This window comes from Sander lucioperca, chromosome 11 (genome assembly GCF_008315115.2).
Source record: "Sander lucioperca isolate FBNREF2018 chromosome 11, SLUC_FBN_1.2, whole genome shotgun sequence".
NCBI classification, from domain to species: Eukaryota; Metazoa; Chordata; class Actinopteri; order Perciformes; family Percidae; genus Sander; species Sander lucioperca.
The window spans coordinates 7,624,163-7,640,890 of NC_050183.1; the positions used below are offsets into that span (position 1 = coordinate 7,624,163).

General features: G+C 41.0%; 1 protein-coding gene across 3 annotated transcripts in view; it reads left to right on the forward strand.

Annotated features, from left to right (window-relative positions):
* agbl4 (ATP/GTP binding protein-like 4) overlaps positions 1–16,728 on the forward strand; it is a 461,627-nt gene that overhangs the window by 250,843 nt on the left and 194,056 nt on the right. For all 3 annotated transcript variants that reach the window (XM_036007246.1, XM_031307356.2, XM_031307355.2), the window contains one exon: positions 13,446–13,540. In XM_036007246.1, coding sequence (XP_035863139.1) covers positions 13,446–13,540 — 95 coding nt within the window. The remainder of the gene's footprint in view (positions 1–13,445; positions 13,541–16,728) is intronic.

A 16,728-nucleotide genomic window follows, 5' to 3' on the forward strand; every position in this document is an offset into this window, starting at 1 on the left:
TTTGAGCGAATCACATACACATCCATTGGAGACTAATACAGCAGGTCTCATATTTCAGACACTGCAACGTTATACATTGTTTGTCTGCTATTTCATTATTAAATTCACTTCTGAGACTTTTTTCTGCGAGAAATCAACAATATAAAGCTCAAATATGGGCCGTTTTACGAAAATTGATGGCTAATTGCAAATTTGGTAAGGTAGGACTTTAGGAGCTCCACACAGTCTGACGAGAAAACGGAAACCTCCATACCCAGTGAAAGTCACTGTTTCTCGGTTACTGGACTACTGGGGCTCGGGGCTCAATTTCGTCACGCCACTTATATAAAATATACCCTAAGGTCTTATAAAGCTAACAACGGTGTCCGATTTCAATTTAATGCATTTTTGTGAACATTAGGGATTTCGTTAGCTGCTACTGTCCCTTCAATCCTATGTGTACAGATCGTGGCTAGTTAGCTTCACTTTCGGCATAATTAAAGTATATTTACAGTTTGAATTTTGTCACGCCACTTATATAACATCTACCCCAAGGTCTTATAAAGCTAACTATGGTGTCCAATTTCAATTTAATGCATTTTTGTGAACATTAGCTAGGGATTTCGTTAGCTGCTACTGTCCAGTCAATCTTATGGGTAAAGATCTTGGCTAGCTGCAGGCCCTGGAGCTTCATCAGGGCCTCGGCATTTTGTAGTCCAGTAACCCAGAAACGGTGACTTTGCGCGGGTATGGAGCGCTGCGGGCTTCCCTTTGTGACGGAGATCCAGCTAGCTCACAGCGAGCCGGAGCCTATGAAGTAGGACACGCCGGGCGGCGAGGCAGCACTGGCCGCTGTCACGTAGCCTGCTGAGCTCCTGCTGAACTGCGACACACAGTTGGACAAAATTTGCAGTTAGCCATAAATTTTCGTAAAACGGCCCATATTTGACCTCAACATAGTTGATTTCTCGCATAAAAAAGTCTCAGAAGTGAATTTAGTAATTAAATAGCGGACCTCTGGAGATCTGCATGACCTAGCTAGATTCAGAAGACTAAGCTGACCTCAGGTCAGTGGTGTAGCCTATGCTAATGTTGGGGCGTGACAAAGACTAGGAGTTGAGATGCTTACGTCAACTTTTAGCTTTGTTCAGATTCACCCGTTTTCAGCGGCAGTTTCAAAATGTGAGATTTGCATAGTAAAGGGGTATCAATGGGATTTTGAGCTTCTATGTATGTCCTGTCAACTATGACAAGGTAAAATTGGTTTTGCATTCTATCACCCCTTTAAGCCAGTGGCTGTAATTCACCTGAAGCTGTGTACGCCTTTTCTTTTTCTGATGCCAATCCAGCCTTGTCACTCATGAGTAGAGACCTGATAGGTTCAAAGCTAACAAGGCCCATATAAGCAAAAGTCAAGCACAGGAAAGAGAACAAGGATTTTCCTCAAGCTGTCCTCCTGAGATGTGATCTGATTTTAATGAGCCTGCCGAATGTCAATGAAAGCGCTGCACATGAGTTTACCTGTTACACTACATAAACTATGTATTGTACTGACAGATTGGACCAGAGATCATTATACATACACATACGCACACACACACACACACACACACACACACACACACACACACACACACACACACACACACACACACACACACACACGCACACATGCACACACACGCACACACTCACAGGCATCATTACTATACGCAGCCCAAGATCAAGGTGGGGCCACATTTTCTAATTCAGATATCTGATAAGTGCTGCTTTGCATAATATTAGATGGCAATCTAAATAACATTTACATGCCATTTATGTCTATTACCTTCTTTTTGAAGAGTGGTGTCAGCACTGTGTGCTCATATTTATTCCACTAGCCAGCATGGTTCCTTTCCTAAATTTGCAAATTAATGCAAATATGGGTTTCCTCCCCAGACAGTTTTTGAAAGGCTGTGGTTATAGGAAATGTCCATGAGATTTGGAGACACAATATTTGATCATTCATGGTTATGATGTCTTAGTTGATTTGGGTCTGTGGTCAAGGAAACATCACTGGGCTAAATGTTTGTTCCCTGGTCTGGTGTCATGATATCTGTGGTATCTTTCACTCTGCTTGAATGACCTGAACATGATATTGGTTTTGCTTTTTGTCGACGAAGATAATGTTGACAACACAGAGCCTCGTAAGCCGGTGGCAGACTTGTTAAGCTTACTCTTTTCGTCTGTGACTTGTCATGTTGTCTAGCATGTTTTTCAGTATAACTTTATTTAGGGGCCCAGCCTTGGAATGTATTGTCAATTAGCCGATGAACTATCGTCAATTAGTCGATTAGACAAAGTCATTATCAAATCACAGCATGAATATGTGATCTAATTACAGTGCTGCCATGTTTCTGTAGCATGTGCAGTATGTGGCTCAGTAATTAAATGAAAGCAATAAAAGACTTTTGTAAAAGGTAAACTAATGTTTATCTCTGCACTTTCACAACTAGTTTATTGTGTGAGCTGTAAAATATTCTTCCATAATACCAAAAGTTAATGTTGTAGAGTTCTGGTGTGTGTGTGTGTGTGTGTGTGTGTGTGTGTGTGTGTGTGTGTGTGTGTGTGTGTGTGTGTGTGTGTGTGTGTGTGTGTGCACCCCCATATGTGTTGTGTGTGACCTCCATCAGTGTCTGGAGGGTTTTGGCCATTGCTGTCACTGAATGTGAGAGAAGCCCTAATTAAAGAAGTTCCAGTTGTACATCGTCTTACAATGGAAGGGAGAGATTGCCTTTCAACTCAGTGCCCAATACAAAAACTTCCTCCTCGTCTGGTTGAATAAGAGAGTCTGATACAAAAATCCATGAGCATCTAAACCAGATAATGTTGACAACACAGAGTCTTGTAAGCAAGTGACAGAATTGTTAAGTATACTCTTTCTGTCTGTGACTTCTCATGTTGTCTGCTCATTGCAGCAAGATACAACTTTATTTAGGGGCTCAGCCTTGGAAAATGCCGTCAATTAGTGCAAGCAAGAATAATAATGAAACCGTTTAATTACATTAACATAATGCCTTTGAACGATCATTACCAAAAATGGTCGTAATAATAAAGCAATTACTATTTTGAGACAGCAATTAGCCCAGCACCTTTCTTTGATGCTGTAATTACCACAAGCAAGAGGAACATGGATGGATGCTCATGTGTTACAAGTCTGTGAAGGAGCTGGAAGCAGTGGAGAAGATGAAGATGAAGATGGGCAAGATAGGCTGTCAAAGACTAGGCGTTTCACTCTGAGGACGCTATTCCTCTCTGACACATCCACAATAACCCTCAACAGGAGCAATAGCCTCCCTTTGTCCACACACGAATTTCAATGTTGTTTTGCACACATCTCTCCATTAAGAGAGCTTTTTTTTGTAATGGAGGAGATGTTGAAATAGAGGGAGTGAGATGGAAGAAGCGAGGCAGGCATGGATGGAGGAAGGGAGGGAAGAATGAGAAAGAGAGATTGGTTTTCATGCCTGGTAGTCAGCGAGCCTGTAAATCTCCCAGGAGCGTAGTGGAAGACAGCAGAAGGTTGATAGTCATCCATCACTCCTGACAACCCCACTGCTCTGGAAGGGTCTGACAGCACAGCTCTGCCTGAGAGAGAGAGAGAGAGAGAGAGAGAGAGAGAGAGAGAGAGAGAGAGAGAGAGGGGAAAAAACACAAGAAGAAAGATAAATAGAAAGAGATGCTTCCTGCAGAATGAGCAAATTAACTCTTCCATGTTTAAAGCAGAAGGCGAGGGGAAAAAATAAGGTGAGAAGACAAATGTGTAGAGGGGAAAGGGAAGGAGGGAAGAGGAGAAGTGCAGCAGTTGGCTGTTGGAGCCGCTCTGTTCATCCCTCACTGAGTGCCTGTGGCAGCGGCAGTGCTGCTGCTGAGGGAGTGGAAGTGGACTGGCTGGAACTAGCTCTGTCCTCGTCGCAGCATAGTAGCTAAGACCTGTGCTTGTAATCTAAACAAGTCTTCTTTCTTTCAACCATAGATGTTAGAAAGAGTGTACTATATTCTTCTTTTTGTGCTTTATCTGTTTGTACACCGATTCACAATACTGTGAATTACCTTGAAAATTGCGAATTGTCCTGGTATGATATAGTGGAGTTTCAGATCTGCGTCATGTTTATATGAACATTGAAAAAATGTTTATACAATCCTGCCTCTTAGAAATTACTTCCATCTACTACTAATTAGCAACAGCAAATCAATTTCAAAGAAACATAATGCTGCCTGGATTGCATTTTCAATTAACACAGACAGGCATACATGTATTGGAGAAACATATTTGCTAAAGATTCACTGGCAATGCTTTGCATTTGTTTTTCTTGCAAAATCTGCTCTTGCAGTACAGTATCGACTCATAGAAGGTAAAGCACAATTTAACTTTGTTACGGTTATTTTTAAGCAATCACAGCACTTGGTTACAGTTAGGGAAACATTGTGATCTTGTTTTCCTTACCTTTACCAAAGTGCTATTGCCTAAGCCTAACCACACATGGAATAATGCCAACTCCTGTCTGTCTACAAAGTCCTGCACACTATTCGCCCTTGAAAAAACATTGTCCATTAACATAATCCCAGGCCGGAATTAAACAAAGTATATCAATGTATTTCTAGAACATGATGTTGGTCTGTAACAAATGAAAGCAGGCCTAGTTCAGTGTTTTTTCCAAAGGATCGGTTTCAAGGCTGATCCAGGCCTAGTTTAATGAATCAGTATTAAAAGATAATCAAATTCCAACCCTTCCTTTACTGCACACCACTGTGTTTTGTCCAATTTGTCTAGTGTGGTAAAGCTCCCCACCTTTACCACAGCCGTGCTCTCGCGTGCAAGCAGAGTGTACGAATGTGAAAAATGATTTGGGACTCTTCCTGACGTCCAAGTTGTCAAAATACACAAAGTCGCTAAACTCTGATGCTAGCAAATGAGTTATCTATCCTCCTTCTTTCGTGTTAGCAAAGTTAAGTGTACACAACATTCAGGTAGCAGCTTTTCATTTTCATTCTCAGTCAGTGCTGACTCTGACTGTCGATTTCACAAATAATAAACCGTTGGCAGGTCAAATCAGCTGTTGCTTATTAATGTTAAGGCCAAAATGAATGCCATTCTCTGGAGTAATGTTCTTCCACTTTTATTTATATCATATCGGTGTGAATCTGTACCTTCTTTGGATCAATTAGCTGACCCTGAAAAATAAGGTGTATCAGATTTAGTAGACCACAGCTGTTATTTCTGTGTCAGAACATTTAGGTAAATATAAGTATTGGATCAGACTCAGTATCGGCAGATCCCCAATACTAAAAACCAAAATAACTTAATCGGGACATCTCTGCCATTCCTTTTAATTATAGATTTCTAAGTGACACAATAAAAGAGAGAACGTACTGTGTTATTTTTGGATAAATGAGATGTTCCATACTTATGTGTTCATGGCTGTGAAGGCAAGTGTGGGCAGGGTTGTAATACAAGGAATGCATGTTTAAGGAACATAGGGAGTTATTGCCAAGGAGCTTTCCAAACACCCTGTCAATTAATATACTAGACCTACTAGAGCCCCTATACATCTGACAATTTGTAGCGATCTGACCATGACACATTCTAAACTTATCGACTCAAAAAAAGGACACACAAGGATGCTTATTATCAAATCACAACATTAATGCGTGATCTTATTATAGTGCCGCCATTATTTCTGTAGCATGTGGCTTGGTAATTAAATAAAGGCAATACAAGATTTCTGTAGAGGTAAACTAATGTTTATCTCTGCACTGTTACAGCTAGTTTATTGTGTGAGCTGTTAAATATTCTTCTATAATACAAAAGGTTAATGTTTAACAATTCTGGTGTGTGTTTGTGTGCTTGTATGTGTCTGTGCATCTGTGGTTGTGTGTGACCTCCATCAGTGTCTGGATGGTTTTGGCCATTGCTGTCACTCAATGTGAGAGAAGCCCTAATTAAAGAAGTTCCAGTTGTACATCGCCTTACAATGGAAGGCAGAGATTGCCTTTCAACTCAGTGCCCAATACAGAAACTTCCTCCTCGTCTGGTTGAATAAAAGAGTCTGATACAAAAAGCCATGAATGCCTAAACCAAACAAAAGCTCTTTAAAAGACTGTCACCGTGCTATCTGATATCTCTTGGAACAGCACTGCTTTGAATAAATCTTTTTCAGTGAAAAAGGGAGAAGGAAATTAAAAGCTGACATTTAAAAGGCTGCTGCTGGGACTTGTGGCCCCCAGGATCAATAGCTAGGTATCTCACAACTTCCCCCCGCATATTAGCTCACTTTTCCACAGGGCATCTCAGACTAAGTACAAACAAACCAAATCTACTGTAGGAATATTACTGTGTTGTTTTGTCAGTTTACCTTCAGGTGTGTGTGACTTGTAGCAGAGTGGGGTCAGTGTCTATCTCTGTGTTTGTGTACCTGTAATGTGTTTAAAGGGTCCCATTCTCCTCTTCCTTGTGTCAGCACCTTAAGTTGACATTGGTCATTGGGGACCTAAACATGTCAGCAACAACATCACACTGAAGAGAAAAAAAGAAGGTGGGGAAGTGACAATGTTGGCATTTAGTTGTACTGGTTGACATTGTCAGTATGCGACTTTGTGAATGGTCAGGTTATGTATAGCAGACTTAGCTCAAAATCATGCGTGTACTCCTGTCTCCCTGACACACACACACACACACACACACACACACGTGTCCCACCCTACACACATGAGACTGCGACCTCCATCCTGTCCCATAGGGCCTCAGGTTGTCCCTTCCCCTGTCATACTGTTCAGGTGTCCCCACCTATTGCTGGCCTGTGACCTTCCCCACTGTCACCAAGCTTTACAGGAGCTTAGCCACAGCTGAGCTGCCCTGCTTGAGCAGGCCTTCACCATAATGCCCCCCTGGGGAGTCCCCCCAAACCCTCTGAAAGGCTTCCTGCATTTTCAGTGAGTGCTAAAATAAACAACCGGTAGCATTTTATGTAAATTTGATTTTAACCCATATTATTTGTCCAGCTCATATGCAGCACATCATTAAAAGTGCACCCCTGTTGCTATAGTAGTCATTAAGCTAAACTACAGTTTATTACAACTTTGGGTTGTATTTTCGTACTTCTAGCCAGTGTTAGAAATTAAGGGAGGCAAAAAATGCACTGATAATAGAATAATAGTACTACAGAATGTTTTTTTTTATTTTCTCATGTTGGCACAAGGTGGTGATTAGTGTATGCATTTTAATCTGGGATCATTTTACATTAAAAACAGCAACTTTATGCACTAACTACCGTTTTTAAAAGGACCCCCCCTTTGCAAATGTCTTGATTTTTTATTCAGTGGGGGAAAAGTTGCCAGCAAGATGGCAATTTTGCCTGATTATCAACTAAAACACTAAAAGTAAGCATACCCATAATGTAAACCGTGAGTGGCACAACAACGTCAAGTATGATGAGGCTGTAAAGGATATTTACACTAGACAGTTTGGTTGTAACTTACCGCTTGCCTCCGTTTTGTCTTCCAAATAATTATTGTTTGTTTACAACCTTTCTGCCATGTTTGTTACCTCTTTGGGTCTATTTAAAGTGATGTCACCATGGTCGGAGATTTCAGCAGTTAGGTAAGAACAATTATTTCTATTTTTTATTAAACATTTATTTAACCAGGTAAGCCCCATAATATTATCATAACCAATGCCAACTAGTGTCTAGCTAAGGCTATTCCACTAGCTTAGATACCACAAAGGCATTAACTAAGTGACAGCTGCCTATGAGGATCGGAATCTGCCATTGACATTGCAATTTCAAATGGCACCTGCCAGGAAGTGATATCTGTCAGTGGAACACAATGTCATACTGTTCATGTAACTTGCAGAATGTTATGCCAGTACAGTTGAACAGCTGTGACATATACCAACACTGGCACAATTTACCACTGAAACATTTACACATGTTGCTGTAATCAGGAAGGCTTAAACCACATTCTTGATATACTTTTAGTATGCCGTATATTGCTTTTATTCCTTCTCCTCTCAAAAACATTTTTTTCTTACTCTTTAAAAAATGTATATCATATAATCATATTCTTACCGAATTGATTGTTAAAAAATAATTCGTAGAATACTTGATCATGGACGTGTTTATTATAAGCCATACGGATCACTACATTAGTTCAACATGTGTTTGCAAACATGTCTCTTTACTTATACATTGCCCAGCTGAGGAGCAACACTACATACTTAGTCATCACTTCACCACTATAAGATTTGTACATCATTTCACATTAACCCATGGGCTGTACATTGCAAATCCTCTCACAGTTCAATATATAATGCCCATTGCATACAATATGAGAATGAGTTTAATTTGATTATGACCTTTTTTTTTTTTTTTTAAAGTGCAACAATTGTTCTGATGATCTGAAAGTTGATGCAAAATACATTATCTTGTGTGATACACTTGTTGCCATTTTATATGATTTGAGATCTTAAGATAAGAAAATTAGGAGACTAGCATTTTATTTTTTGTTTTACACATTAAAACTCTGTTGTGAAAACTGAGTCAACGTCATCATAAATCACTGTAATGTGTGTCAAGTTCATGCTTTGTTTAACCATTCTGCCTTTATTAATTGTGTGTGTGTGTGTGTGTGTGTGTGTGTGTGTGTGTGTGTGTGTGTGTGTGTGTGTGTGTGTGTATTGTCCTCCTGGCGGTGTCAGGTAGTCCCCAGTACTGTGGGTAGTTGGCACACTGTGCGTCAGTGATCAGACTGATCAAAGACAACAAGAGAGGAACAGGCAGAGCTGCCAGCAGCTATCAGCCTGCCTGTCTCTGATGCCTGTCTCAGGGCTCACAGATCTGCTCTGCTTGCTTGTGTTATGCTGCACGGAACTCACACTGTGGCCAAGGTGATTCAGTGAACCACAGTTTGGTGATGAGAACAGGAAACCTCACTTGACACGTGATAGGACGATTTGTCTCAACTACATTGTTGTTTAGACCACTGGGCAGTGCAGTGTTGTGGGAATAATAATGTTTCCATGATGAACTGATTTTAAAGTTTAAAAAAAATCTAATTTTTGCTCTTACTTGAGTCTGGGGTTTCAGTTTCTGTTGCTTCCACAGAGAGCCATCAGCACAATGGAGTCTTGCCAAACGATGATAGGACAATCTCTCTAAGCTGTAGGCCACCTACAGTAACAACATATACATGCTGTTTCCATTATGATCTGCACTTACATCTTGATATTTATATCAATTGTGTGTTATAATGTAATTCTATAACAGCTAATTTCAGTTTTGGTTTCTATACAGTACCAGTAATTTAACAACACATGTTGTCATAACAGCATTTCAGCGTGAGTTGTTAACAATTCAGAAGTCACATACCTGTTAATCATGTTAACAGTAAAACAGGCCTATAGTTTCCATTTTGAAGAAACACTTAATCCTGAATGTATAATAAATTCAAACTCTTCAAAGTTCCACTTGAATATATGTCAATAACTATAGTTAACAAACCTACAAGTGTTTAATTAGTGTAGTTTCAGAACTTAATGTTCCCAGTAACAGCTTTCACATTCTGGAGACATCATTATTATTTTTCAGATTATTCATACTAAAGTCTGCTCAACCATCACTATCAAAAGGACAAAGTGCTCATTCTCTCTGCAGAGGTCTTTGACTACACATTTAGAATGGTTTCTTTAATAATTTATCCAGGCTTCTTCCAGGAAGCGATGCTATCTGGCCACAGGCTGGATCGATGGAGATCAAAAGACAGTGTTTGGTCCTAAACACAATCCTATCTTTAAGGCGGCACCGGCAAGGCTATTTTTGTGCCAAACACTGTGGCTGGCTGGCTAATCTGTTTAAAGGTTAGAAAAGAGGTTGGGGTAAAAAATTAGACTGTCAACTAAAACATGCACAGCTCACACTCACAGCACACATCTATGTGACTCTGTGTTTGTATGTGTTACTTTAGAAAAGGACTACTTTTAAGTCGTATTAGTAGTTTTTGGAATTGTTTGGGAACGTTTTCCTTGAGTCATTGGTTTTGATGAACTACCTCATTAAGTCCCTGCAGATACGTTAAAGTTATTTGCTGCAAGAGAGAGAGTAAAAATCTTACTTATTGCACCATTAAGGTTCATTTGAGTTTTGCATGTTGTAACTCTGTCAGTGAATGAAGTTTGAACTGTTTTCAAATCATTTTCAGAAATGTAATAGTTCAGATGCAATATTAAAGAACGCCTATTGTCATCCGTGTAGTGTGTGTGTGTTGTGACACCGCAGAGACACCTGTTCCAGTCTGTAATTCAGCAGTGATGGGGACGGCGGAGGGCTTTGACACGCTCCGTCGACATGACAGCTCAGACAGCATGGATGTTAATCTCTTCTAACTGCTCCCAGCCTAATTAAATCTTCCAGGGCAGCACACATGTGCAGACACATGCACACAAACACACATGCACACACAAGTGTTCTAAATTGGTCCTGGTTGTGCGTAAGTTCTAACGATCTAGAGAATTGGCCCCACAGCCAATTATTTGATTCTAATTGTGTGTGTTTTCGCGCGTGCATGCGTGTGTGTGTGTGTGTGTGTGTGTGTGTGTGTGTGTGTGTGTGTGTGTGTGAGAGAGAGAGAGAGAGAGAGAGAGAGAGAGAGAATAAGAATCAAGTTTGTTGGTCAAGTATGCTCGCAACCACAAATGTGTGTGCAACCACAAAAATTATGTTTTCCATAGTTCATTCATTATAATTTGACAAATTATTCTTACTAAGAACAGACTATGTTGTAACCACATTTAAAGTTGTATTTTGGAGTGCATTTAATCTGGATAAAAAAAAAGAGTGAATCAAAATCAAAGAGGCAAAACTTAACATACATGAAAGGGTTTGGGTGATGTTGAAGCTCCTGTCAACCAAAGCCACAAAAATGGATGTTTGTGGCTTTGCATTTGTGATAAGAGGTGGTCTTAGCAGATGGAAACGCAAGTACAATTTCATGCAAAAACGAATATCAAAATTGCACTGGTCCTCTTGAAACTGTGTAATCACAACTTCAGCCGCATAAGCACTATACAACCATATGAACACTCGCATACACAATTATGAATGTTTACTTTGTCAGTACTTCAGTGACTTTTGGGGACATATTATGAAAATCAGTGTTTCACAGCCCAAATCTATGCATACTGTAAGGCAATGATTCTTCAAGCAAACCCAACTGCAGAATTGTTGTTTGAGTGGCAGATGAAGCAGAGGATGTTTTACCAATCAACAATTCTAATAACTTCTGTATAGAAAGCTGAGAAGAAGCTCCTACTGGAAAAAGAGACACTGAATGAACCTGTTACTACACTAGATAACAGATGCTACTCTAAAGGAATAATACAACAGTCTTGTATCTTGAAAGTGGTTCACACATCTTCCCATGCAGGTCTGGTGCTTTTTAGTAAATTGTCCAGGGTTTTCCTACCTTGCTTTTAAGCTTCTCAAAGTTCCTCTTGTCTTTTAGGTTAAAGACTGGCTTTGTGATCTGATGTTGAGTCACAGGACGAACAGATTTTCTTTTAATCTGTTTGGCTTCAATAAAATTAGAAAAGCACAGAGGGAGACTGAGACTTCTACATGCCGCGTGCCTGCCCCCGACCTACCAGCCCACCTGTCTGTGTCCTCCACATCTGTCCGCTAAGCCAGTAGAGCCCAGTTTATTTTCTTTACCTCTCAGTGACTTCCTGTCACTGTTGTGTAATTATCTTCTCTCTCTTTGTGTTTGTCCCTGCTGTATGTCTCTACAAGCTGCAGCACCTTTTTCCTCTGCTTTATTGTCTCCCGCCCTTGTATTGTGTATCATTCTGCCTGCAATTCAGCCTTCTTTTTCTTCGCCGGGCCGGTGTCTCTGTCATCTGTCCAGCCTCAGCTCCCTCTGAGTTAAACAGGCCGAACAAATAGATTACAAACAGTGGGTAGAGTGAAGCTAAGGAGGAAGACAATCTGAATTTGTTGTGGATAAAGAATGAAGGAGGAGGCTTTGCAGTCAAAGAAAACCAGTGGAGTCAGAGTAAGGCTGTATTTGCCTGAGGGGAAAAGGCTGAAAAGTAGCTCTCGCAACAGATGTGCGGGGCAGTAAAGTGTAATTGAAATGCCAGCAGCAATGGTCTTATCTCCCTGCTACAGGAGCCTGCTGCCAGTCTCAACATCAGTTAGATGTCATTTTACCTAAGTCTGAATCAGCTTGCCACAATCCGCAATCCCCATTCCTCTGATGCTAGGCAGGAGAAAAAGGGAGAAATTGATGAGGGGGAGGGGAAGGAGAAAGAAAAGGGGGGAGAGGTGGGTGGGGAGTCTGTAATAGGATTTCAGTAGCACCCAGTTAACTTCCACCACCTGGACTTAGTTGGTAATTTGATATGCCCCATCAATAGGATTCATTTACCTCACCGCAGTATTACCATTGCCATTCATTTTACTTTTTAAAAAGTGTATTTATCCATTTCTCTCACCACATTTCCCCACTCCTCCTGATCCTAATCATGCATGCTGGAGGTGGGAGTGAGGGAGGGCTGTTCCACAATATTTGAGCTCAAGAAAGTCCTTGGTCCAGAGGAGGTGGAAAGCCAGACACCATGGCTGTCCTCTGCGCTGCAGGCAAAGCTTAATGTTTTGGGCCAGGCAGCATCCCTCTGGGGAGAACTGTAATGTCCTCCCAGATTAGAGGCTGGCACTCGTCGGAGCTGCTGCTTTTTATCGGGAACTTTGTAACTGCAACATGGGATCATCTGCAGCACATTAAAGCCACCTTATCTCCTCACTGTAATGTTAATGTGTGGTGATTTTGTGTTTTGTCAGTGTAATCCATGGTGGTAGTGGCAACTTTTACCTCTCTCTAAGCTTCTTCCGCAGTTTGTTGGTTTATATTTTAAAGCCACTCATATGTCACACAGGAAGGACATTATCATAAAGAATGAATCAATTTACGGCTTTCTAATCATGTGTACGCTGCATAAGCCTTTCTGTGTTTTGCCACTGTCGGTTTCAGTCTCAGGTTATGCTTTTTTATGGCTTCAAATGTTTTTTTCACATTTTACTGGATTCTAACTAATATGGCCAAATATTAAAGGTGCCCTGTTTTCAAAGTAACATTCAATGTTACTCACATTTAGGCATTCTGTGTAGCCTTGAGGCCTGACAAACTTATTTCATGCATTTTCTTCCTCATTAAGTATTAGCCAAGCAGAATTGTTGGAAATTTAAAAACGTTTACATACGTTTGCTAGCTCACAACCTTCTTTCTCCATTGGCTTTGTTGACGCATTTCTGCATTTCTTTACACAGTACAAACAAAAATGCTCATATAAACGTTGCTCCAAAGTACAACTCCACTGGGTTTTCATTTTTGGTGGTTTTAATGGTGTGGCTTCTATGTTTTTCACTGTCTTTCAGAGAGTAATTTTCAATGTGGTCAACTTCTCCAAGACCAAGAGCCTGTACAGAGATGGCATGTCTCCCGTAGTCAAGTCTACCAGCAGGCCAAAATGGTAAGTGTGCAATAACAACATTAGCACCAATTCCAGGGGAATGCTTTGCACTTTAATGCAATTTCATTTTTAAAATAAAACAGACTATTTAAAGTCTTTCTACAACTTTTCTTCTCTGCCTAAAAGTACACACACACACACACACACACCCTCAAGACTGATACTTTAGATTTCCAGAGTGGATGCGTCTGAGCGCATTAGCATGTGATCCATTGGTTGCCAGTATGACGGCTGTCTGATGTAATAACGCTTGACTGATGGATGCAGAGGTGTGTGTGTGTGTGTGTGTGTGTGTGTGTGTGTGTGTGTGTGTGTGTGTGTGTGTGTGAATAAATAGGTGTGGCAGGAGGGAAAAGGGCTGGTGCAGTGAGGTTGGGCGCAGCGTCTGCCAAGCAGGCTGGTAAATCCAGTGGGGCGAGGAATGGGAACAGGGTAGCATGATGAAGTGTTGCCGTCCAAGAGGAGCCCTGACATCTGTCATCAGTTGATGGAGGGCATCCACAGAAAAGCCAGGCATCTGCCACCCTGAGCCGTCTGCTAGCCTAGCGCTCACACCGACCATACCGTAGCATGCCGGTCACAGGCTAATGGGAATAGACAATGGGCACGACACCGTAGACAGGAAAGATGAACTGCTGTCGCCGATACAGCACAGTACAACATGATGCAGCTCAGCTCGTCTGCCTCGCTCTCTCCGTTTTGACTCCATGTGGTGTAGTTGCAACTTTGCAATTAGAATTTATCTTGTGCTTGTGGAGAAATGGCATTTTCATGGTGCCAGCCACTACTATTGTTTCATCCTGCCAACCATATTTTTACAGTGAAGCTGTCAAGTGCTTGCTTTAAAATTGGTGTAATTACACTCAGTTAAGTTACTGTGTAGAAAGTCTCGCATTGCCAGACCTATCTCCACAGCGCTGTGGAGTAAGCTCTGACTACACCACAGATACATTCTAGCATTGCATTTCTTTAAACCAATCACAATCGTCTTGGGCGGCGCTAAGCTCTGGACACAGAAATGGTAGCTTTGCAAAATAGTCTTGGGAAGGAACTTGTTTTGGAACATTTGCACTCCGCAAAAGAAAACGCCACATAACATATTAAATAAAGTTAACTATTCACACAATACAGTAACATAAGCTATTTAAATTAACTGGATACATGGTTAAACCTTATTTGCTCTTACCAGTTTATCGCCATGTGTACTTCAGCCACAGCAATCCAGCCAATTGGTCCAAAAACGTCACAGTTACATAGTAAATTCCATAAATATATTCTTTGTAAGTCTTTACAAGCGTTTAGCGAAATAACCAAGCAGGCCTGCCTTATTGCACGATCCAAATTTTCTTCAAAAGTTGCTATTTTCAGTGTGTGGCTTGCTAGCTCGAAGTTTGTTGTCGTTTCCCCTATCAAAGGGATTTTAAGATCGGCAACACACAGAGAGAGAGAGTGGAAGGTGAGGTACAAAGCCTGGCATCACATGCCGGATGTCAGGCTTTATCCTGGAAATATACTTCCGTTGATCCAGATTAGTGTGTAGACTATGCTATAAAACATAGTTATATTCCTGTTTCTTGTGCCAGGTAATTATTGTTCCACTTTCTGAATTGACTCAACTACTCATTTGACATAATCTTGAATGTCTGAGGTGTTAATCTGAGCAGCAGCCTTGTTGGGTCATTTAGGTCCCAAAGCTTTTCTTAATACGCTAATGATGCAACCCTAGCCATGTTTATGTTTCAATAAGCTCTCATAAATAGGTATTTAAGTGACAGACACAGCAGGAGGTAATGTTGCTGAGGCCCGACTCCAATTACCTCCCCAGGCTAATACTGTTTTAACCGCTACTCTCAGCACTCTGCCATCTAAAAGGCATCATGTGTCATGCACTTCGAGAGCCATTTTCAACTGTCTGGGTCTTTGAAGACCACAGCTGACATTGTTTGTGTCCCCACAAAGTGGTCAAGATGCTTTTAACACAACCTCCTCTATTTGACTTTCCATGAGCACAACACAGCACAGACAGCTCTTAAAGTAGCAATCTTCTTTTTGACAGTTACAGATATGGAATAAATAAAAAGGCAGAGCGTGGAGAGCTTCGCCTGTCTGATCCAAACTCACACAGGACAGGATAAAGAAGCTACTGAGAGAGGGAGAGATAGAAAACGGGAGAGTTGCAGAGAAACAGACAGAGAGAGGGTGGAGGAAGAAAAAACACAAAGTACAAGAAAGAGAGATTACTGAGACAGGTAGACAGGGAGGAGAGAATGAGAGGGGGTGAGCGGGAAAAGATTGCTCCCCCACCACCCACCACCCCACGTCTGTATTTATCAAAAGAATTGTCAGTATTAGCCCAGGAGTTGAAGCCTTTATCTCCCCATGCAGGTGCCTTATGTCCTGGGGCCCCAGCATCGTTTGGTGCTGTAGGCTGCAGGGTTTGGCTGGCCTCGGCTTAGCTGGGTGTCTCAGTGAGAGACAACTGGCAGATTACAGTCCTGCAGGACGTTCACTGCTACAGGTGGAAGGATCTATCCTCCATTCCTTCCTCCATCCCTTTTTCTTTCCATCCCTCAGTCCATTACTTTTAGCCAGGAGACATCAGAGCTGACAGAGGCCCAGCTTTACTGTATCGTCTGGCATTTAAACACAGCTACAGGTTACATGTTTGATAAATAATGAATGATGGATAAACTAATTAAAAAGGACTACATGGCTTTTGAAATGTGTGACATATTAAAAAAAAGTTTATCAAACACCAGCAGAATGAATGTTATCTTGTGCATGCACTGGACAGTATGTGGAGCTACATATTGTATTGTTTTTTATGTGTGTATTGTGAACGTCATAAAAGGAAAGCATAATAACAATATATAAGTTTCTGGACTTTAACAGCCTCATATATATATATATATATATCTGTGTAGTTGAGAAGCTGCTCAACAAAAGAAAACCTGTTTCATCTTGCAAACGTTAGTTGCTTGAGTCATTACTCACCGTGAATTACAAAAAATATTAAATGTTTGAAATTAAATTGGCCCTCGAGATTGGTTTTTGCCTTATAAAGTTCAAAGTGAAAAAATTCCAAGAAATTGAGAAAAGGACTGAGAAAAAAAAGTAAAGCATATTTTCTTGTCGAAGACAACAGCCCCCTTGGTTACACGAGGTGCCAACCACTCTCCCTGCAGCCT